At 45.9% G+C, this 24,892-nt stretch overlaps 1 protein-coding gene across 3 annotated transcripts in view; it reads left to right on the forward strand.

The window, feature by feature from the left end:
• The window catches only part of KLHL29 (kelch like family member 29), a 607,456-nt gene extending 590,726 nt beyond the window's left edge, over positions 1 to 16,730 (forward strand). For 2 of the 3 annotated variants that reach the window (XM_074991331.1, XM_074991330.1), the window contains exon 13: positions 14,373 to 16,730. In XM_074991331.1, the coding sequence (XP_074847432.1) occupies positions 14,373 to 14,527 (155 nt within the window). In that variant the 3' untranslated portion in view covers positions 14,528 to 16,730. The remainder of the gene's footprint in view (positions 1 to 14,372) is intronic. The other variant, XM_074991329.1, reaches the window with a different exon arrangement.
• The last annotated feature ends 8,162 nt before the right edge of the window (positions 16,731 to 24,892 follow it).

A 24,892-nucleotide genomic window follows, 5' to 3' on the forward strand; every position in this document is an offset into this window, starting at 1 on the left:
TCTGTATGTTACTGTTCACCCTTCTTCCTTTTGTCAGGATCCATCTCATGGTCACTGCAGCCCAGGTTTCCACCCACTTCTATTTCTCCTACTAGTTCTTCCCTGTTTGTGAGCAGCAGGTCAAGTTGCACATGGTCTCGGTCGGTTCCTTCAACACTTGTACGAAGAAGTTATCCCCAACATTCTCCAAAAACTTCCTGGATTGTCTGTGTGCTGCTGTATTGCTCTCCCAACGAATGTCCGGATGATTGAAATCTCTCATGAGAACCAGAGCCTGTGATTAAAGAACAATGTTTAATTTATATAGCAGGGGATGTCCTGAAGGATCTCACTGCACATTAAACCATAACAGATGTACAAGTAATACACAGAGTCAGCTTTGGCAATTGCCTCAGCATTTCAAAGGGGCCTGCAGCTTCCAGCCACCACTGCTGCTACTGCAGCTGTGGTGGAAGCTAGAGTGCTGGGCCTTTATAAATTGCTGACAGAGCGCTGAAGCACTGCTCTGCAAGGCTCTCATGGCTGGGGGAACCACCATGGTCCTCCAGGGGGCCCACCCCTTCTGTCCAAGACCACAGCCCTTCCAGGGGCACTGAGCTGTCCCCCTCCCCCGCCACCTTCCTCCAGCGCCTGCAATAGCTGTCAGCTACTAAATTGTAACCGCCTCTGGCCTGAAGTATGAGAGCTGTTCAGCAGCACACACCAACACTGCACAAAAGTTTAGAAACACTGTCCAACTGAAATCACTAAAAACATAAGAACATGAGAACAGCCATAATGGGTCAGACCAAAGGTCCATCCAGCCCAGTAGCCTGTCTGCTGACAGTGGCCAGTGCCAGGTGCCCCAGAGGGAGTGGACTGAAGACAATGATCGAGTGATTTGTCTCCTGCCATCCATCTCCAGTCTCTGACAATCAGGGGCCAGGGACACCATTCCTACCCTTGGCTAATAGCCTTTTATGGACCTACCCTCCATGAATTTATCTAGCTCTTTCTTAAATTCTGTTATAGTCCTAGCCTTTACAATCTACTCTGGCAAGGAGTTCCACAGGTTAACTGTGCGCTGAGTGAAGAAGAACCTTCTTATATTAGTTTTAAACCTGCTACCCATTAATTTCATTTGGTGTCCTCTAGTTCTTCTACTATGGGCACAAGTAAATAAGTTCTCTTTATTCACCCTCTCCACACCTGTCATAATTTTATATACCTCTATCATGTCCACCCTCAGTCTCCTCTTTTCTAAACTGAAAAGTCCCAATCTTTGTAGACTCTCCTCATATGGAACATGTTCCAAGCCCCTAATCGTTTTAGTTGCCCTTTTCTAGTGCCAGGATATCTTTTTTTTAGGTGAGGAGACCACATCTGTACACAGTATTCAAGATGTGGGTGTACCATAGATTTATACAGGGGAAATATAGTTCGGTAGGATATAATAAGAATGTGGCCAGGGCACCAGCACTAATATTACGACAAAAAGTGCAAACACATCTTCAGTGACCATTAGTAGTCTGGATCTTAATTTTCTATCTAATTTGAAAGAGAACATCTGTGGCAGCAGCACAGATGAATATCTGTACTGAGTCTTGAGTTGTCTAAAACATAGCACCTTAGCTTCAAACCATTCGGCAAGCATGGCCAGAGGTTGCTAGCACAATTACCAGATTCAGAGCGAGCCTTGTGGAGATTAGCATGTATTAAACTCTAACCTCCAAATGAGTGTTCCTTGGGGGGTCCCATCCAAGGATTAATGTGGTTTGTGAGCATCCTTCTGTTGCTCTTGCTCTTGAGTTAGACCTTCCTAAAAACTATTTATTTGGTGGATTCATTTCTTACTTATGTGTACTTGAAGGAGGAAATTTGTTTAAAAAAAAAAACAAAAAAACAAAATTCTGTGCGTATTACCTGAGTGTCTTTAACAATCTGTTTGGAGTTGTTCCAATTAAATTAGTGTGTGTAGATCTGTTCCTGTTCTCAATATCCCCATGTACTAAAAATAGTTTTGAAATGTTCCATTAAGCAAAATATGATGCATAAGAACAAACCAATTTAAAAATCTCCTTTTATAACCTCAAAAAAAAAAAAACTACAGACTCAAGCTACAGAAGTGCTTAGCTACCCGTGTTCCAGTTTTAGGCTTTGCTGTGATTTCATAAAACTGCCCAGTTCCATACTCACTTGGTGCCTAAGGTTTTTCAGATAAAAGTTCCCTGGGCACCTAATTTTCTGCTGCTGGTGTGTGCATTGCTGCCTTCCTCTAGCACCTGAATGCATATCTGACACCTAACTCGCAGAGCAATTCACATGCAACTGTACAGCTACACAGCCTGAGCCTGGTGAGCCCAAGGCAGCTGACAAAGGCCAGCCATAGGTGTTTAATTGCAGTGTAGACATATCCACCTTTGGCCCATTGGCTGACCCCATTCTGGCTGGTTGTTCTTGTATGTGCTTATGGGCAGTTTTAAACAAAAGGACGTAAACCCCCCTACCGGGGTCAGCAACCTTTCCAAGGCAGAATGCCAACATTTGACCTTTTGACCTCTATGTATGGTCTGAGTGCCAGTGATACTTTTTAAAGTCACTAACCGTCCTAGTTATACCAGCTTCGTTATTAAAAATTTAAGAGGCAGAGCCATTTAGGTGGTGGGCGGCAGCATGAGCTGGTCTTCTGTTAATCCATAGGCAGCATGGCTTTGAGCAAACTCTAGGGAGGAAGGGCGGTCTGAGCTCCTGCCTCGCATGCCAGTGAAAATTGGCTCGTGTGCCACTCTTGGCACCCATGCTGGGGGTTGCTGGCCCCTGCCCCTTATTCAGGAACAGAGAAGAGAGATTGGACCCAGTCTAACACCCAGCCATCTGCAATGCTGTCTGCTTTCCAAGCAAGCGTCGTGGGAGGTATTCCACAAGAAGGTGGAAAAGCTACGTCAGTTATGAAGAAATTAGGGCTGTTGATTAATTGTGGGTAACTCATGCAGTTAACACAAAAAATTAATCCTGGTTTAAAAAATGAATCATGGGTAATTGCAGTTTTAATTGCACTGTTAAACAGTTGATTTTATTACATATGTTGGATGGTTTTCTACATTTTCAAATATTGATTTCAGTTACAACACAGAATACAGTGTAAAGTGCTCACTTTATATGCTTTTGATTACAAATATGTGCACTGTAAAAAATCATAAAAGAAATCATATTGTTCATACAAGTATTCTAGTGTGATCACTTTGTCATGAAAGTGTGGCTCACAGTTGTAGAACTGTATTGGTTTTGGTTATATTGCTGAACTTGAAAACAGTGCAAAACTTAGGAGCCTACAAGTCCACTCAGTCCTACATGGTATTCAGGAAATGGCTAAGACAAACACGTTTTAACTTTACAGGAGATAATTCTGCCCACTTCTCATTTCCAACATTCCCAGAAAGTTAGAACGGATGTTCACATTGGACTTTTATAGCTAGTTATTTACACACCAGAAATGGAATCCCAACCGTGCACACCCTCCTCAGGCAGCAGTGGCTCCGCTGGCTTGGCCATGTCCACAGGATGAATGATGGAAGGATCCCAAAATACATCCTGTATGGTGAGCTAGCCTCTGGCAAAAGACCTCCGGGACACCCCCAGCTGCGCTACAAAGATGTTTGCAAGAGAGACCTCAGGGAAGTAGACATCAAGCCAGACAGCTGGGAGGAGCTGGCAGACGATCGCAGCAGATGGAGGCAGGAACTATACAAGGGCCTTCACAAGGGTGAGTTGAGGATCAGACAGCTAGCAAAGGAGAAGCGAGCCCACAGAAAGCACAGCAAGGACCTGCCAGACACCCATTACATATGCAACAGATGCAGCAAGGACTGTCACTCCCGTGTGGGTCTTCACAGTCACAGCTGACGCTGCAAATGAGGACGCCAAACGGAACTACGAAGGGTGCGATCCATAGTCTACATAGACTGAAGGATGCTACTACTACTAGAAATGGTAAACATTCCTATGGCCCTTCATGCTTCAGCCGCCATTCCAGACGACATGGTTCCATGCTGATGATGCTCTTCAGAAAAAGAATGTTATTTAAATTTGTGGCTGAGCTCTTTGGGGGAGAATGGTACATCTCCTGGTCTGTTCTACCTGCATTCTGACATATATTTCGTGCTGTAGTAGTCTTGGATAATGACATGGCACATTACTTGGTTTAAGAGCACTTTTGCTGCAGGTTTGACAAAACGCAAAGAAGGCACCAATGTCAGATTTCCAAAGACAGCTGCAGCACTCAACCCAAGGTTTAAGAACCTTCCACAATTTGAGGAGGATGAAGTGTGGAACTTGCTTTCAGGAGCCTTAAAAGAGCAACACTCTGATGTGGAAACTACAGAACCCCAATTATCACATGAAGCAAATCAACCTTCTGCTGGTGGCATCTGAGCCTCGTGGGCCTGATCAAGGCAAGCTGGGTCCTGATCCAGCTCATGAGCTCTGCCTGGTGGAGGGCAGAAGGAAGCAGCTCTGCTGAGACTCCCAGCCAATGTGAGAAACTGGGCGTGGTGCCTACAGGAACCACTTCCTTACAGTTCTCAGAGCTTCATGTAGCCATCTGCCCTCCCCAGGAGCTATTCTAGGTAGGCATCCCCATCCCCATCCCCTGATCCCTCCTGCACCCTCCCTCCCACCCAAACTCTGCATCCCCTCCCACTCCTGTCCCCCCATTCCCTGCATCTCCCACTCCCCTCTTGCACTACCCTCCCATCCAGACCCAGCACCCTCAGCCCACTCCTGCACTCTTCTTCCTGCCCAGACCCCCTCACCCACATCTCGGTGCATTCCTGCACCCTCCCTCCTCCCACCTCAGACTCCACTCCCTCGTCCCCAGCCTGCTCCTGCACCTTATCTCCTTCCAAACCCCAAATCCACTCCTAGCCCAGTCCTCAGCAGCTGCCTCCCGCACACTGAACCCTTCATTTTATTGCTCCACCTCAGAGCTTGAGGGGACACACAAAATCTACTAGACCCAGGCCTCAAGAAGAGTTAATCCAGCTCTGGGGCTAAGTGTCCCACTTTGAACACCACAGCTGAGAGTATTTCTCCACCTAACCCAATCCCCTTCCCTCTCCCAGAGCCAGGCCCCACCCTAAGCTCCCGCTGCTCTAACTTGATGCTGGCAACTCACCAGAACCCCTGCAGCTGCCACCACGTGCTGTTCCCACCAAGCAGCCAGGCACATCTGCAGAGCGGTGGACATCACTCCAAGCATGTGGCTCTGAGACACACTGAGCACCACAGCAGCACGCCATGGCACACCAGTTGCAGAGTACTTTTCTATGAGCCCAGTAAGCAACGGAAGTATTGGTAATGCTGCTGGACAGTATTGACCTCCCACGGTCTGGCAAATTTTCTCGTTCAGCCCCAGATAGATCCCGAGGGTTGCAGACTAGCGAGGTCCAACCTGTACTTGCACATGTAGAAAACAATCCGGAAATATTTAAATCAGTGATAGTCTGTTGCTGCTGAACAGTGTGATCAATCGCACAATTACGTGTGATACATTTTTTAATGGCTTGTCAGCTCTAGAAAAAAATCACTCTCGGCCCTTTTGGCACTACTATGCCTCCTCCCAGCTCAGCTGTTCTTTGACCTGGGCTGTACATGCGCTACAGCTGCTGCCTTGGAAAGCTGGCATAGGGCTTGTTGCATCCACAGCAAGGTGCTTGTCTTGCAGCTGTCGCTCTCTTCAGGTTCTGACAGCATGTAATCACTTAGTGTTGATGGCACCAAACACCACGCTTGCATCCTAATTATTGCGATTATTCCTTTCTTCATATGTCAGCCTCAGTTCCTGTTGCTTTTACAACTGAGGGAACAGGAGAGGAAGAGCAATATTGTTGCCCCTAATGAAGAGTGATGAATTTACCACTGTCTTTTTCACCTGCCTTAAAGTTGGGCCAACAGTGAGAGCTAGATTAACAAGGGCACCTTAGCTGCTAACGCCGTAAGATGCCTGCGTCGAATATGTATGTACCACTAGCATTCTCAGATCCACTGTTCAGCCACCTAACTCTGTAAGCAGCCTAGTGTACACCAGTAGTCTCTGAGATTGGCCCTATTTCTGCTGGTGGACATCCTTAAACATGCCTAAGGCTTGACTCTACCAATCAGCTTCCTGTCCTTATAGCCAGGGGTTGAGTAATCATTCAGGTGCTGAAAGCCAGGCCCACCAACAGCAAGGGGCAAAGAGGACAATTGCCCAAGGACACCTGGCTGCCATGTGACACTGTGGTTTCCCTGATCCTGTCAAGAGCAGCTAGAGTCAGGCAACTACCACTGACAGGACAGGTTTCACAGCTCCTGGCGGGGCAGCAGCCTGACTCTTGGCTGCAGCCACTGACAGGAATTGGGAAATTGACCAGTGTTGCTGACCTGGTCACTTTCCTGGCTCTGCAAGCGGAGGGGAGTGGGGACCCAGGCCGCAGGGAGCGGGGCGGCAGAGCCAAGAGTCAGGCTGCCGCCCCTGACAGGAGCGTGGAAACTGACCAGTGCATCAGCTGTGCTGCTGTGCTGGTCAGGTTCCTGGCTCCCCTGAGTTGTGTGAAATTTGACTTTTGCAGGGTTGAACAAGAATGCAATCCCTGCATCGGTTGGGTGGGGGGGCTGGGGAGGTCAGTCTACTATACACACTTTTAACATGCAGTTGGCTGAGCCTCTATTAAAAATAAATACTGTGTATGTGGATGCTATTTATTATCTGTAAGGGCTCATGCAGGGTGAGGATGTAGGGATGGACACACACACTCTCTCTCTCTCTCTCCGCAGTACTCTGTGCCTTCCAAACCTGACTGTGCCCCCCTGCATGAACCTGAGTCTCCTGGCACTAAGTCTTTCTGAGGTGACTTGGGGGGGGGGGGCATGTCCTCCCCGCCCCTGCAGATTTCTGCCAGGGATTTCACCACAATGTGGCCAGCAAGAGCCATTTGGCCCTGGGCAGGAAGGCAGGGACAAGAGCTACTGGCAGCTGTGGGCTGGAGGTGGGTGGGAAGCAGAGAGAGAGAGAGAGAGAGGGCAATGAAAGGTCTGCCCTGGCCTGTTTTTTTGCACAGCTCACCTCTTCCCCTCACCACCTGCTCCCCTGCAGCTGGAAGCAGCTTATCTTTCCCTCCTGCAGAGTGTGGAATGGCAGCTAAGGCCTCCAGGCTGCTGATGGCAACCACCATAACCCAGCAATCTCCTGGTCTCCAGCTACAGCATAGGCAGGATGGCGGGGAGCCCTAATGCGGCGCTGGGCAACGGGACCCAGGGAACCTACCTGCTGGGACTTCAGCAAACCTGGCCAAAGAGGAGGCTCGGCAGGAGAGAGTATTCAGCAGCGTGGCTAGAGCTTAGCTCTCACCCCATTCCCACCCCTTTCTGTACTCACCCGAGCCCAGCCCCACCCCACCGTGCCTGCTAGTCCTGTCCAGCACCCCTCAACCCCGGCTAGTGCCATCAGAGGTGGAGAAGCCAGTAGTGCAACCCAGCCTGCCCTACCCCGCTGCCAGCCAGCCCCCTGCCTACCCCTGCAGCTGAACAGCCAGCCCCAGCGCTGGGCAGCCATCATGGCTGATGCACCACCCCCCCAAAGTTCTGGCAGGACAGACAGCAGCACCCCCCCGCCCCAGCGTGCCTAGCCTAGCCTTTGGTGTGGGAACAGCGGGAAGGTGGGGGTCGGCGGTGGAACATGTTGGGCAGCACTTTCCTGTGCTGATACCTGCTGACCTTGGTGCCTAGGAGCCAGAACCGCCCTCATCGGGGACATGGGGCAATAAGAAGGAGCTAATCCCCTGTGCAGGGGCTGCTGCAACCCTACCATGGCAGGGCTCAAATGGACTGGCCATGGCTCCCCACCTCCACTCCAAGGCTGAGCTGAAGGATGAAGCAGCTTCCCTGTGCCACTGCTGTGGGAGGCTTTGGCACATGCAGGTTGTCTCTGTCTAGCCTCTGCCCTGAACCAGAGGGCCTTGGGCTTGCGCGGGGGGGCGGGGTTGGCACCTACTGGCCAGGCTGTTGGTTAGCTGTGTGCTGGGTTCTCCATCCAGTGCTGGGAGCAGGATGTGCCCTGTCAGGAGAGAGAGAGCGACATGGAGGAGCAGTGTGTGGTGGGTGGGAAAGTGAAGCTGACAATGGGTGGTGGGGAGGCGGGCATGTAAAGAGCTGATGAGTGAGCGGCTGAGGCAACAGGTAACCAGTCACTGCAGCTTGCAGCCACTGGGTGCTGGAAATGGGATTGGGGGTGTGGGGGTGAGATGGTGATGCCCTGCTGTACGAGAGCTGGTTTGGAGCAGGCACTGCATTGACAGCCCAGCAGCAGGAGCGGCCAGCCAGGCCTGGTGTAGTTTTTGCCTTGTCACGCGCGCGTGCGCATGCACGCACGCACACACGGTCCCTTTAAAACCAGGCCAGCTGGTCACCCTTGTTTGGAACCCAGGAACAAGCTCATAGGTCTTTTTCCCAAATGTATGTATTTACCTTTTCAGTTGGCTCCCAGTTTATTACCTACACATACTGCTAATCTGTCAAGGCTTCATGTGCCTGCTATTTTTTCCTCTCCTCACTGCTGGTGGTAACACCTCCCAATAATTTGCATGGGTAATTTAATAGGTTGCTTGCATGTTCTTCCAGTTCATTAATGATGATGTTAACTAAAACCAGCCCAAAGACTCTCCCTTTGTGCCAAATAGTGCCTCATCTACCCCTTATTTATGAGCCTGCAGCATAGTTATCACAGCCACTGTGTCTAATGACCAAACCCAGAAATTGCTGCTGTCTGTGTCCCATTGCACAGCTGGCTTAGCAGCCCAGCCCATGCTTTTTTTTTTTTTTTGCAAATACGCGCAGAAACAACTGTCTCAGAGGGGTAGCCATGTTAGCCTGCAGCAGCAAAAACAACGAGGAGGCCTGTGGCAAGTTACAGACTAACAGAGTTAGTTGGGCGTAATCCTTTATGGGCTTTGTTTTTTTTTTAAAAAAATAATAATAATAACCGCTCATTGAGTGGTGTCTTAACCCACAAAAGCTTATGCCCCCCCAAAAAAAAAGTCAAATCTTTAAAGGGCCACTGGACTCCTTGTTGGTCTTGAAACTACCATGTTCACCTTCCTGCTGTGCCCCGAGGGAGGTCAGTATTCTGTACCCTGCTGTAGCAGTGGCCCTGTGGCATAGCCATCACTGGGTCTAGTCTCCATGCATTTATTCAGGTTGTTTAGGAGCCCTGTTATAGTCTTGACCTTCACAACAGCCTCTGACAAAGGGTTCCGTGGGTTGACCGTGAAGAAATACGGCTTTTGTGTGGTTCAAGCCACTGCCAATTAATTTAATTTGATGATTTCCCCCACTGCTTTTGTTCATGTTATGAGCAAACAACACGCCTCTATTTACTTTCTCTACACCAGTCCTGCTTTTCACAACCACAATCATACTTCCACCTTAGGCAGCTCTTTGCCAAGCTGAAACGCACCAGCCGTATTAGCCGCCCCTCAAATGGCAGCCATGCCATACACCTAATCATTTGTAGTGCCCTTTCGTGAACCTTTCCCAAGCCCCCCCCCCGCCACCCCCATATCTCTTTTGAGCTGGGGGTGCCTACATCTGCACGCAGTATTCGAGATATCCGCATGCCCTGCATTTAGTGGACATCATGCTGTTCTTCTGCCTTACTTTCTAGCCCTTTTTTTTTTTAATGTGTTCTTTATGACTCCCATTGCATATTGAGTGGCTGTTTTCAGAGATCTAGCCACAAGATCTCCAAGAGCTCTTTCTTGAGTAGTAACAGCTAATTGGTAATGTAAGACCAGCAATACTGGGTAAAACCAAAGGGTCATCTAGCCCAGCATCCTGTCTTCCAATAGTGGCTAGTGCCTCATAGGGAATGAACGGAACAGGCGACGACCATGTGAGCCATTCCCCATTGTTCATTCCCAGCTTGAGAAACATTTGGTATGAAGCCTTGTATATTTATAGTTGTTATGTTTTCTAATGTGCATTATTTTGTGTTTAATAACCACAAATTTCTGCCATTTTGTTGTTCAGTCACCCAGTTTTGAGAGATCCTTTTTAGTGCTTCATAGGCTGCTTTAGACGGAACGGTCTTGGAATTTTGTTTCAGCTGATCTGCAGCTTTTGCCACCTCAATGTTTACCCCCTTTTTCCAGCTCCTTTAAGAAATTGTTAAAGAGGACTGATCCCAGTACAGACTCCCTGGCTGGACGGGGGAGGGGGGAGCAACCACTCACCATTCTGAAAACTGATAATTTATTTTGACCTGTTGTTGCCCATCTTTTAACCAGTTACCAATCCATGCAAGGGCTGTTCCCTTTATCCCACCACCACTTACTTTGCTTAAGAGCCTTTGGTGAGGGACCTTGTCAAAAACCAAGCTAAGAATATTATAGCCACTGGGTCCCCTCTTAGAATTCTAGTAAATCGGTGAGGCATGCTTTCTTTTTCACAAAAACTATGTTGGCTCTTACCCAACAAATGATGTTCACCAGTGTAGCTGAAAATACCGTTTTTTTACTGTTTTTCCAATCAGTTTGCCTGCTTCTGAAGTCAGGCTTACAGGCCTCTAACTGGCAGGATCACCCTTGGACCCCTTTTTAAAAATTGGCATCACATTTGCTACCTTGCAATCCTTGGTTATGAAAGCTGATTTAAATTATGTAAACAATTTAACTGTAGGCCATGCCCTGTCTCTGCAATGTCACATTTTAGTTCCTTCAGAACTCCTGGCTGAATGGCAGCCAACTCAGGTGACATTGTTTAGTGTATCTGTTTGTTCCTGAATCTCAATTTCAGACACTTTCTCAGATTTGTCACTGAAAAAGAATTGCTCAGGTTTGGGAATCTCCCTCACACCCTCAGCCATGAAGATGAATGTCAAGAATTAATTGCATTTCTCTGTAATGGCCTTATTGTCATTGAGCGCTCCTTTAGTGACTCAATCGTTCAGTGGGCTCACTGGTTGTTCAGCAGGCTTCCTGCTTTTGATGTATTTTAAAGCCAATTTACTATTAGGTTTCAAGTCTTTGGCTAGCTGTTCTTCCAATACTTTTGTGTCTTCCTAATTACATGGTTATGCTTCATTTGCCAGCGTTCATACTCCTATCTTCCTCAAAAGGATTTATCTTCCACTTTCCAAAATGTTGCCTTTTTGCTGCACACTGCTTCTTTTGTAATTAACAAGCAGTCCTGTGATACCTTAGAGAGTAGTGTATAAGGTGCTGCATGTTATTCGTGAGGCTACAGCCTAACACAACTGCCACGCTGCTTCTTTTGCTTTGTTATTTAGCCAGGTTGGAACTTTGGGGGTTTTCTTGTTATGTTTTTTAATTTGCAGTATACAATTTATTTGAGCCTCAATTGGGGCGTCTTTAAAAAATTTCCATGCAGGTTGCGGGGCTTTCAGTTGTGGCACTGTACCCTTTAATCTCTATTTAACTAACCTCCTCTGTTATGGTTGTTTTTTCATGTTGTGGTCTTCATTTTGGTTCCTCCTTACGCTGTAGGGTGCTTGGTGTGGTTCTTATTACCTCAGAATGAGCTTGATGACATCTGTGAATGTACTGCATAGTGTTAAATTCACCTAGCCTAGTCACACAGAGGGTGCGGCTACACTAGCCAGCTACTTCGTAGTAGCCAGCACAACGTTGAAATAGCACGCGTCACATCTACACGCGCTGTGTGCTCTTTCGACGTTGAAATCAACGTTAGGCGGTGAGACAGCGAAATTGCTATTCCCATCCGAAGATGGGAATAGTGCCCTATTTCGACATTCAACGTCGAAGTAGGGCACGTGTAGACAATCCGCGTCACGCTACTTCGAAATAGCGGGGTCCTCCATGGCGGCCATCAGCTGAGGGGTTGAGAGACGCTCCGTCCAGCTCCTGCGGGGCTTTATGGTCACTGCGTGCAGCAGCCCTTAGCCCAGGGCTTCTGGTTGCTGCTGCTGCTGCTGCTGCAGCTGGGGGTCCATGCTGCGTGCACAGGGTCTGCAACTGGTTGTTGGCTCTGTGGATCTCGTGCTATGCAGAGCACGTGTGTCTGGGAGGGGCCCTTTAAGACAGCGGCTAGGGGCTTTGCTGGCCCCTTATTTTGATGGGGAGCGCTTGTGTGTGTGGATGCTCTGCATTTTCTTCCGGGGAGGCTCCTTTCGATGGTCCCCGTCGCTACTTCGATGTGGAACGTCGAGGGCACCAGCCCTGGAGGACATGTAGATGATACATGTTGAAGTAGCCTATTTCGATGTCCTTACTTCGATGTAGTATGCTAGTGTAGACGTAGCCAGAATCACAGGGCTGGAAGGGACCTCAGGAGGTCATCTAGTTCAGCCCCCTGCTTCAAGCAGGATCAACCCCCACTAAGTCATCCCAGCCAGGACCTTGTCCAGCTGGGACTTAGAAACGTCAAAGGATGGAGAATCCACCACCTCTCTAGGCAACGCATTCCAATGCTTCACCACCCTCCTGGTGAAGTAGTTTCTCCTAATATCTCACCTACACCTCTCCCTTTTCAACCTCAGACCATTATTCCTTGTTCTGCCATCTGACACCACTGAGAACAGTTTCTCACCCTCCTCTTTAGAGCTCCCCTTCAGGAAGTTGAAGGCTGCTATTAAATCACCCCTAAGTCTTCTCTTCTGTAAACTAAACAAGTCCAAATCCCTCAGCCTATCCTCATAGGTCTTGAGCTCCAGCCCCTTAATCATTTTTGTTGCCCTCCGCTGAACCTGCTCCAGCAAATCCACATCCTCTTTATACTGGGGCCAGGGCCAAAACTGGACACAATATTCAAGATGTGGCCTCACCAGTACCGAATAGAGGGGAATAACTACTTCTCGAGATCTGCTAAAAATGCTCCTCCTAATGCACCTTAGTATGCCGTTAGCCTTCTTGGCTACAAGGGCACACTGTTTACTCAGCCAGCCTTTCATCCACTATAACCCCTATGTCCCTTTCCATCGTACTGCTGCTGAGCCAGTCGGTCCCTAGCCCATAACAATGCTTGGGATTGTTCTGCCCCAGGTGCAGGACTCTACACTTCTCCTTGTTGAACTTCTCCAGTACCCTTCTTTGTTCCATTTGCTTTATTTGCAGTACCATATATGTTATTCTTGCTGTGTCCATCCAGCTCTCTGGGCAAGGTCCTACCATATTCTCCCCACACACACTGTGCTGGCCCCAACCTCTCCCTCAGCTAGCGCAGGGCCCAGCCTAGCGCCCCCCACCCGCCCGACAGAGCCCTCCCCACACCCTGCCAGGCCCTCCTCTCCCCAGTGTGGGACCTGGACCAGCACCCCCACCCCCCGCCCAAGCCGGACCTCCCATGTACCGTGCCAGCCCCAGCCCTTTCCCCAGCCAGCATGGGACTAGGCCATCCCTTCAATACACCCCCCCACATCTGCACTGTGCCAGCCCCTCCCCCAGCCAGCATAGATCCCAGCCCAGCTACCCCCAAAGGAGCCACCCCCATTCCCAGCCCCTTCCCAAGCCAGCATGCGGCCTCACCCATGTACTTTGGATGTGTATTGCAACAGATTTCTGTCTAGCACGTTCTTCCAGCCCGACTTCTGTGGGTATGCAGAGCTACAAAGCAGCCTCTAGTAATATGCAAAAAGTGCAAAGTTGTTCTCATCCTTTTTTATGTACTAGGGTGCCCGGCCCCCCCCTCCCCAGCCATAGCTTGGTATCCACAGCAGTCAGCTGGCTTTCTATGCATGCTGTAATGCTTTCTGCCAGACAACACACAGCACCAGCAACCACACACAGGCAGTAAGACGTGTCCCTGAGTCTGAAAGAGGAAAACAGGGTCGGAGAGGGTTCGGCTCAGGGGAAAACATGGGAATGACCCCAACCTCTATAGTGAAAGACAGACAGTTGACCCCCCAAAGAGATTGAAGCAAGAGAGGGGTTCTCTCTGGGAAGGAACTGTTGTCTTCTTTACAAATTTGGTAATAACAGAGGTTGTAAAAGACACATTTTTTTATGCATAGCACAGAGCCAGGAACTTCTGAAGAGCAGCTACCTGTGCTCATGTACTTTTGTGTGGTACATGTGTGCATCTAGGCCTGAGACATTGCAAGAGTAGCTCTGCTGCTGCATCATGCTGTATGCTGGAATGAGTCATGTCTTCCATAGTTACAGGAATAAAGTGGGGGGAACTTACCTGGAAGAGGGAGGGTGACACATGCAGGGGAAGGTTATTGAAAGTAATGGACGGGGCGTTCAGCTATCTAAAGATGCAAGTGCTCATTAATATTTTAAGAGCTATCAAGGCAGGACTCTTAAAAAATGGCTACAAAAAAGCCTACAAAAATAAATGGGTTTACACTATATTAATGTTTTGTTTTTGTTTTTTATGAATAGTGCTGTGGTTCTTGATGGAAAAATTTATGCCACTGGTGGAATTGTTAGCAGCGAAGGACCTGCGCTGGGGAACATGGAAGCCTATGACCCTAAGACAAACATGTGGACACTTCTACCAAACATGCCATGCCCTGTGTTTCGACATGGCTGTGTAGTAATCAAAAAGTACATTCAGAGTGGTTGATGCTGCCAAGGAGTTGGATGGAGAACTGATTTTGCCTGCCAAAAGCAGGCAAGAAATATAAAAAGCTGTTACTACAACAAAAGATAATAAAATGAGAAGAACAAAAACACAAAAGTAACCAATGAACACATTGCTCTCAAGTTCTGAATATCCTCTACATTGAATGTAGAAAATCATCTTCACCTTTTGGTGAACGAGGAGCAGAGCGCTCCGTGCTATGTAAGATAGTGTAACTTAAGAATACAAGTGTGTCACTAGATGTCGTAGTGGCACTTGTTACGGATATAGGCTTTTGGTCAACCCAGGTGCAATAGAATTTCACATATTTTTTAACTGGGGGAAGAGAAAAACAAATCTGCATTTTACTTCTAGAGAGTAGATTCTTAAAATAACTGTGCAGAAGATTAGTTTTACTATTACACATTATGCATCAGGCTCTTGAAAGAAGGTCAAAGTGTCCTTACCACTTTGATTCCTACGTTTGTTTTTAACAAATACATGCTTTTCAATACCAATGGCTGAGGTATATCTTGTGTGACAGCTGGCCTAGGTTGATGTCAGTCTTCCATCAGATTAAATCAAATAAATACTGCAGTTCTCTAGAGCAGAGCCAAAAAAAAAAAAAGAGAGAGAGAGAGAGGAAGAACTGATGCCTCTTCATGGCAACATTTGTGCATTGGGAGTGTAGGGTGGTTTCTACCCTGTTTTCTACTGTATGAGCAACACTTGACAGTACTTGCAACCTCTAATGCAATAGGTTTATTTTTTTAGATTCCCAAGTCATTTTCTTGATTAAACTAACCTCTTTAAAATGTTCTGTTTGGAATCAGGTTAATAAAACAAAATTATGTGGGACTGCCACATTTCCAGTAAGTTATTTACGAAGATGCCTCTTGTTGTGTTTATATGTTCACTTTTGATTCCCATAATCAAAATTCCTTATGTTGGAATGCATGCCACTATCTTTTTGTTTTTAAATGACATCTAAGACGACATCTTTTTAAAAAAAAGCTGTCTCCCAATTAAAAAGTATAGAAGTCTTAATTCAAACTGCTCACATTAAGAGCCATCAGAAAGAGAATGTTCCAGAATAAAAACAGAGACAGATTTTAAACACTCAAATGTAAATCTCATAATAGAAAATGCATTGGGTGAAGCCCAATAAAAAAAAGACAGAATGATTACTGTGTAGAGTTGTAAGTATATACACAGTACAGGGGTTATATTTTTATATGCATATTAAAACATTGTCTATCCAGAGAAGCATTGTGATGTGAAAATACTTTATACATTTGTAAATGGAATGATCAAATGAGAGATGAACGGAGAGATATATTGGGGAAAAGAAGATTCTTAGTTAAATGGAAAGTAACCCTGAGCAACAGATTTGTCTGAGTCTTTTCAAATAGCTCAGCAGACAGCAAAAGAGTTACTACATTTGCCTTTACAATTTTAGATTTTAAATGCCAGGGTCGTAAGTTTATGGAGAGATGTCAATTACAGAATGTGTGTGTGAAAGATGCTATCGTCAATGTCTAGTTGAATTTGATACCAAATATGTTAATCTTTTTGTACCATGGGAGGTCTGGTTACAACTTTGGAAAAAAAAATGCAGATGGCTAGCCAGTCACCTTAAAGTTATTTTATTAATAATTGTTTATAAAAGAAAAAAATAGTATGAAATTTGTATCTTTCAGTATTTAAAAATAATGTGCTCAGTCAGGCCATAGGGTGACTCAAATATCTCTCATTTTGATAGTGAAGTTCCAACACCTTTGTTATGCAGTTGTTTTGATTATTTATTCTTTAGAGAAAAAATAAGCACAACAAAATTCTATACATAAAATGTCATTTGAAGTATTTATGTCAAACAGGGTACAAGTGTGAACCTAAAGATTGGAGCACAAGTTTCTAACTGCCTGGGGCAGGAGTAATTTTAGTGTTGGTGTGTGTCTACCTCCAAAGGAGGTGCTAGCAGTCAACAAGACCTAACACATTCAACATGTCCAATTTAGCTTATTTCTTCATTTCTCACACTGGAGCAAAACTGGCTATTTCTGTGACTATTATAAAACAACCAGGGTTATCTGTAATGGCATTGTATATAGTTTATGTTTACTGTTAAGTTCTTGCTATATTATAATAAATATATTTATAGATCTAGATTCATCGTCCAGATTGGATTAATTTTGTTAAGTGTGAACACAAGGCAATGCCACATTATATTTACATTAATTTTCCTTGCAACCATGGATGAAAATGCAGCTAGATCCCGATGATGCATTTTTTTTCTTGCCAGTGTTTAACAGTTTCCATCATACCTGCATCCTAGCTTTAAAAAAATCGTAAGTAACTCTTGGATTTATTTATCTAGATGGCCTTCCTTCCTCTCAATCCATTTTTCTGAACCTCTATTAAGTAAAGAGCCAGAGGGCTCGTTTTCTATCAAGGTTTATACAATTATCTTGAATCTTGATCTTAAAACCTTACTAAACTGCTTTATTTAAGTGAACCTGCAGTTGTGCTACTTGGTTGTGTAAGAGACGAAAGCTACTTTTGCCCTGTGGTCAAGTTCCTTCATATCGTGGAGTGGCAGTTCAGCAATCCACAAAAGGACACTTGTCTCTCCAAGAGCACAGAGGTGCAGCGGTTCTTCTGATGTTTCAGTGGTTGTCATCTGTTAGCGGTAAAACACTGGATTGGGAACTACTGAGGAGACAAATATAACCAGTCCCAATTACCTGTCCAAGGGAGGGGCTGTGCATTGCAGTGGAACAGTTCAAACCTATGATAGAAACAAACATTTATTATGTACGTCTACAGAATTAAATTACTGGGTTTGTCTCAAACTGATTCAGAATGGGACTTGCAAGTATTTACAAGCCTGACGGCAGTTTTTAAACACTTTTGTTTGGACTTAGTATATCAGGTTGAACAGCACATGACATTACTAAAAGCTTTGCGATTTGGTATAATACAGCCACCCTGCAATGACCCAGACCACACAGATCGAGTTGCCAACTTTTTCATCAACACTGTGGAAAGGCTGTCTTACTCACCACTGGCCAATTATGCTTGGTAGGATGAGCAAGACAGAGGCATTTGGCTTTACTTGTATATGAAAATTTACATTGTCCTGTGGGAAGTTGGCAGAGTCTGTGCTAAATGAATCATGTGCACATATCTGCCAAGGGGTTTTGTCCTTAAAAGCTTTTAGAAATTTCAAGGGCAGGCAGGCTCAGTGAACTGATTGATGATGATGCAGACCTTTTCACCTCTTGTTTACTAGTATGATTCTTGGTCAGTTCACTCGGGACTGAAAGCTATCTTGTAAGGGATGGTTCCTTGAAGTCAGTGAACATCACATACTCCCACAGTGCCCATGGTTGCTGTTTTCCTCTCTCTGTTTCATTGAGTAGTAAACTAATCTAATAAAGCTGTAACTACAAGCAAGAAGAAACTCTCTTTAAGCCTCCCTGACTAATTAAAGGGCATTGGTTCCCTTGAAAAGGTACTACATTAACCCTCTACACTACAGGTGGTTTAATTTTCTAAACACAAAGGATCAAAACTCAAATAGGATGAGTAAATCCTGTGCTGGGCAGGTCAGACCAACCTCTGAAAGATGCCAGTACAAGGTGGCTTTGATACTTTGACAACACTTGTACAGCCTATCATGCAAATCACGGTTCGTTGACAGGGATGAGCTCCTGTCAACTTAAACTTTAATGCTCCATTTCCCCTTTCTAAGGTCTGTGCGCTTTAAAAAGAGGCACAGAACACTCCTTTCAACTGAACTGGAGATACCACGGTGTACAGAAAAAGCCACACGAACTTCTGATCATCTGGATGGTCCTTGATGGAAAAAATGAACCACTAGAAGGAAAATTATCTAGCTGTGAGGGCATGGAGATACCAAGAGAGATATCATCTCCAGTCTGGAGAGCAACTCTTGGTATAAGGCTGGATTTAACAGTAGCCCAGTGGAGTCTGGGGACTGGCAGCTGGGTCAAAAGATAATTGTGACTAGATTTCTTAGCCAAATTATCCTTAATGACAGAGTTTTCTTCTCTTGAGTGACATATTCCATTTTTAGAATTGGCTTTAACTTGGGGAAAAGTTACTCCTGAGAAGTAACAAATTCCATCTTTCATCAGCCCACACATTCTATTTCAATCAAGCATAACAGCTTCACAAAAGGAGTCACACGTTTTCGCTTGGCTAGTGGTTTGCCGCTGATGTCAAGGCCAATGTCTGCATTTATTTCTTACTAGAGGGGAAAAAAATGGTAATAGGATTCTTGTCATTTTTAATTTTTTCACTTCAATGTTTTAGTAAGATCCTTTCCCCTTTCCCAGTTCACATCAGATCATGTCAGGCCACACTGGCACCATCATTCTCCTTTACGATCTGGTTGGAAAACATTGCTGGCTGTCAAGCTGGTAACGCATGTTCTGAAACCTTCCTTCTTGTATCCCTTTTAAAAGCTGTTTCCCAAAAATCATGTTGGCAGCCTGAAGTCTCATGTCTGTTTTGTAAACCATGAAGTTGTTATAAAACCTAGGTTTCGTAATGATGACTTTGGCGAAATCTGGGATGTCAGTCCTGAGCAATGTCTACCACAGCAATACCTAGACTTTCTCCACCGTTCAATGTGTAACACCGTCTATTCCTTCTCACCCCTTTGTGTGGTCACAGAATATGGATACAATTAGGCTAAGCTTGCAACTGCAAGATGTGGAAGCCCTTTTGTTTTCCCCTCTCGCCCTGTAATAAAAACAATTTTATAGAAATAAACATTCCAAAAGGGTAAGATCTGGAATTTTCACAGATTGGGGAATATGCTCAAAAGGAGTGGTTCCCAGACTGGCCTGGGCTGGATTAGAGGGCATTATAAAAAAGAAAGGTCAAAACACTTTTCATTTTTAAAATCTGAGACCAGGGAGCTTATCGTAGTACGAGCAGAATTCCAAAGTAAAAATTATCAGACTGGCAAACGAAGCCAAGATTCTAATGCATGCCGGCAATTCTGTAGCTGCTTCATTTTTAATAAAAATTATCTGCAACAATTATTAATTTTCTTGCTTAATTAGTGCAGTATCCCAGGTTATTAAATTCAATTTTATCTTGTCCCCCACCTTTTCAATATGCTGCAGATTTTCATACTGGCAATATATAATTGCTATGTAGAAGTATAGAGGGGAAAGCAGGAAGATTTCCCATTCATATCTGTCAGCCAGTTATCTATTTAAAATGTGCTCTATTAGTACTATATAGTGCTCAAATTTTAATCAGAATGTCATGAGGTGCTAAGACAAATTATATGAGTCTAAGCTTTACATCTATGCAGATAAAACAGTTACCTACATTTCATAATTGTTGTTCGAGATGTTTTGCTCATACCCAGTCCAATTGGTTTGTACGTTTGCTGCATGCACAATTTTTGAAGAATTTTTCCCTGAGTGGTACCTGACACGTCAGCTGTGGAGTCCCCTGGCAATGCACTTTCAAGATACAGGACACAGACAAACTCCCTCTCCTCCCATTCTCAATTCCTTCTTGCCCAATTATTTTGGCTGAGGGGAGATGGGTGGGATTTGGAATGGACATGAGCCACATATCTTGAAGAGCAACAGTTATGAAAGGCAGGTAACCTTTTTTTCCTTCTTTGAGTGACTGTGGCTTACCAGCAGTTTCCTACAAAGAGAGGTCAGAGGTCATCTGGCTGCCAGTTGAAGTACTGCCCTGCCAAAGGCTGCATTATCCCACGCCTGCTGGGTGATGGAGTACTGAGATGCGAAGGTCTGGATGGATGACCGTGTGGCCGCCTCTACAGATGCCCTACATAGGAACCTGCACAAACAAAACTGCAGAAGCCTGGTGCCCTTCTGTAATTGTCTGTTATTGTCAGTGCTGGGACCTTGGCTAGATCCTAGCAGCTCCTGATGCAAGATATGACACACAATGAAGGCAGATATGGGAAGCCCCTTCATTCTCTCCACTATTGCAATAAAGAAGCTGTGTTGATTTACAAAATTGTCTTGTGCACTCATTGTAATACACCCGGGCAGACCTGACATCCAGCAAGGGACAGGCCCTTTCCTGATCCTTGGCATGGGGTTTACAAAAGAATACAAACAGGATGATGTCCTGGTTTATGTGAAATTGTGAAACTACCTTAGGCAGGTGAGGTTGGTGAGGGTGTTTTTGAAAAAGATGGTGTCTAGAGGGTCCAAAGTGAGAGGCTGGAGCTCAGAGAACTCGTAGCTGAGATTATGGCCACCAGGAAGGCCATCTTTCAGGACAGATATGATAAGGGGCAGGTCACTAGGGGCTCAACAGAGGACATAGGCTGAGAGCAAACCAGGTGCATGTTCCATGGTGGTTCCAGGTTTTTGACCTGAGGGTACAACCTGTCAAGATCCTTTAGGAACCACCCCACCTTAGGGTTTCCAAAGGCACATTTACCCACTATCCCTGGGTGGAAAGTAGAGATGGCTGAAAGGTTGACCCTAATAGATGAGATAGCCAAGCCCTGGTGCTTCAAGTATGGGAAGTAGTCAAGCACAACAGGGCTATGGAAGGACCTCCTGTTGAGTGGACCAGACTAAAGAACATTTCCACTTCACCATGTATGTTGCCTGGCTGGAAGGATTATGGCTCTTCAAGAGCACCTCATGGATGGGGTCTGAGCACAGCTGCCTGAGTTGACAACAATGGAGCAGCCACGATGGGAGGTGCAGGGGCTCCAGGTTGCGGTGTTGGTGGTGGCTGCAGTCCTGCATGCACAGGTGCAGGAGCAGAGGCAGCACCAGAGGCCTGTCCACCCACAGGGTCAGGAGTGTAGTGAACCAGTGCTGTCTGGGCCATAAAGGCCCTACCAGGATCAGGGACGCATTATCCTGCCAAACTTTGAGAAGAACCCTGAGTATAAGGGTGGACAGCAGTAAGGCTTACGTGAGGTGGCATGCCCAAGACAGGTGACATCCATGAGGGACCCCCAGCTGTGATTTTGAAGGAGCACAATAAGTACTACTTGTGAATTGCTCCTGGGTGTGAAGAGATCCACCTGGGGAATGATCCCCCCTGCGATAGAAGGATAATGCAATATCTATCCCGAGTGACCATTTCTATGTACTGAAAGATTGGCAGAGGCAGTCTGCCAGGGAACCCTGCCCCCAGGTAGATATGAAGCATAGAGGTAGATCTGATGGGATATGCAAAAGTCCAACAGGAGCAGGGCTTCTTGGCACAAGGAAGAGGAATGAGCACTCCCCTGTTTATTTAACTAGTACGTGGTTGTGGTGTTGTCTCTCAGTACTGTGACACACAGACTCTGCATCTGGGTTAGGAATACATGGAGTGTTACCTGCACTGCCCACAGCTTGACGAGAAGGGAGAGCTCTGTCTCAGGCCACCTGCCCTGTGTCCTGAATTGTCCTTGTGTGCCCCCCTGCATACCATTTCTGAAGCGTCCATGGTAGTGAGCATTGGCTGTGGCTTATGGAAGAGCACCCCTGCTTGCACCATGTGAGGCTGTAACCACCAAGCCAGGGACTGGAGGTGGCGGCCCAGCAGGGGCCAGTAGATTTCTACCAGTCACAACTGCAATGAGTAAAGTCACAGCCTGGCATGCTGAGCCAAGTAGATGCAGGCCACCACGCAACACACGAGTTGCATGCAGGTCTGCACCCTGGTAGCAGGGAACTGCTGAAGGGAGTGAATGATGTCCAACATGGTCCAGAAACGTCCCTGTATCAGGGAGGCTGCCACTGTAGTGGAGTGCAACAGAGAGCCACTACATAATATTATTTGGTTTGGAACCAGGGTGGACTTGGGCTCATTCAGGAGGCTCTCCAGTTCTACAAAGCTGGCCCTTGCTAAGGCAGCATTTCAGCCAAACCTGTTGCCTGTACCTGTACCTGCCCTTGATAAGCTAGTCTAGGAATAGGAAGATGCTCACCCCAGACTTCTGGAGGCAGGCCGCCACTACCATAGGAAGGGCCATGGACAGGCCAACCAAGAGCACTGTAAACTGATAGTGATCTTTGACCAGAAACCGGAGAAACTGTCTGAGAGCTGGAATAACAAATATGGAAGTATGTGTCCTTCAAGTTGAGAGCAGTGTACCAGTCCCCTGGATCCAAGGAGAATATGGCGTGGCTAGGGAGACCATCCAGAACTACAATCTCTGAATAAAGGTATTGAGTTTTCACAGATCTGGAATGGGCCTGAGCCAGCCCTTTGAATTGGGAATATACATTAGAAGCAAGAGATAGACCAAGGACAGGGTAGGTCCATTGCTCAGTGAGGAGGGAGAAACAGTAAGAGGAAACATGGAAATGGCAGAAATGCTTGATGACTTCTTTGTTTCTGTCTTCACCGAGAAGTCTGAAGAAGGCATGCCTAACATAGGCCATGTCTACCCGAGCACAAATCTTCCGTGTCTACACTAGCACAAATCTACACTAGCACAAACGGGCATTTCAAAGATTACTAATGAAATGCATATTCAGTGCCTCATCAGCATGCTCCCAGCCGCCGCTCTTTGAAATTGCCGCATTTTGCTTCCATACAGCTCGCCCAGATAGGGGTCCTTTTCAAAAGGACCCCGCCAACCTCGAAATCCCCTTAAAGGAATAAGGGGATTTTGAAGTTCCCAGGTTCCTTTCAAAAAGGACCCCCATCTGGATGAGGCACACAGGAGTGAAACGTGGCTATTTCGAAGAGCTGCGGCCAGCAGCATGCTAATGAGGCACTGAATACGAACAACCATTTTGAAGACTTGTGCTAGTGTAGCCGTAGCCATAGTGAATGCTAGTGGGGAAGGGGAAGGTTTAGAAGATAAAAAAAGAACAAGTTAAAAATCACTTAGAAAAGTTAGATGCCTGCAAGTCACCAGGGCCCGATGAAATTCAGCCTAGAATACTCAAGAAGCTGATAGAGGCAGTATCTGAGCCTTTAGCTATTATCTTTGGAAAATCATGGGAGACAGGAGAGATTCCAGAAGACTGGAAAAAGGCAAATATAGTGCCTCTCTCTAAAAATGGGAATAAGAACAATGCAGGAAACTACAGACCAGTCAGTTTAACCTCTATGCCAGGAAAGAAAATAGAGCAAGTAATTAAGGAAATCATCTGCAAACACTTGGAAGGTGGTAAGCTGATAGGCAACAGCTAGCATGGATTTGTAAAGAACAAATCATGTCAAACGAATCTGATAGCTTTCTTTGATAGGATAAGGAGCCTTGTGGATAAGGGAGAAGTGGTGGATGTGGTATACCTAGACTTTAGTAGGGCATTTGATACGGTTTCACATGATATTCTTATCAATAAAGTGGGCAAATACAACCTAGGTGGGGCTACTATAAGGTGGGTGCAAAACTGGCTAGATACCCGTATTGAGAGTGTAGATATTAATGGTTCTCAATCCTGCTGGAAAGTTTTAACAAGTGGGGTGCTGCAGGGGTCTGTTTTGGGACCAGTTCTGTTAAATATCTTAATCAACAATTTAGATATTTGCATAGAGAGTAAGCTCATTAAGTCTGCAGATGATACCAAGCTAGGAGGGGTTGCAACTGCTTTGGAGAATAGGGTCAAAATTCAAAATGATCAGGACAAATTGGAGAAATGGTCTGAGATAAACAGGATGAAATTTAATAAAGACAAATGCAAAGTGCTCCACTTAGGAAGGAACAAATAGCTTCATACATACAGAATGGGAAGCGACTGCATAGGAAGGAATATGGCAGAAAGGGATCTAGGGATCATAGTGGACCACAAGCTAAATACGAGTCAACAGTGTTTTGCTGTTGCAAAAAAAGCAAACATGATTCTGGGATGCATTAGCAGGTGTGTTGTGAGCAAGACACGAGAAGTCATTCCTCTGCTCTGCTCTGTGCTGGTTAGGCCTCAGTTGGAGTAGCGTGTCCAATTCTGGGAACCGCATTTCAAGAAAGATGTGGAGAAATTGGAAAGGGTCCAGAAAAGAGCAGCAAGAATGATCGAAGGTCTAGAGAACATGACCTATGAAGAAAGGCTGAAAGAATTGGGCTTGTTTAGTTTGGAAAAGAAAAGATTGAGGGGGAACATGATAGCAGTTTTCAGGTATCTAAAAGGGTGCCATTAGGAGGAGAGAGAAAACTTGTTCTTCTTGGCCTCGGAGGATAGAACAAGCAGCAATGGGCTTAAACTGCAGCAAGGGAGGTTTAGGTTGGACATTAGGATAAAGTTCCTAACTGTCAGGGTGGTCAAACACTGGAATAAGTTGCCTAGGGAGGTTGTGGAATCTCCATCTCTGGAGATATTTAAGAACGGGTTAGACAAATGTCTTTCAG

The sequence above is a fragment of the Carettochelys insculpta genome, chromosome 3 (genome assembly GCF_033958435.1).
Source record: "Carettochelys insculpta isolate YL-2023 chromosome 3, ASM3395843v1, whole genome shotgun sequence".
Taxonomy (NCBI): Eukaryota; Metazoa; Chordata; order Testudines; family Carettochelyidae; genus Carettochelys; species Carettochelys insculpta.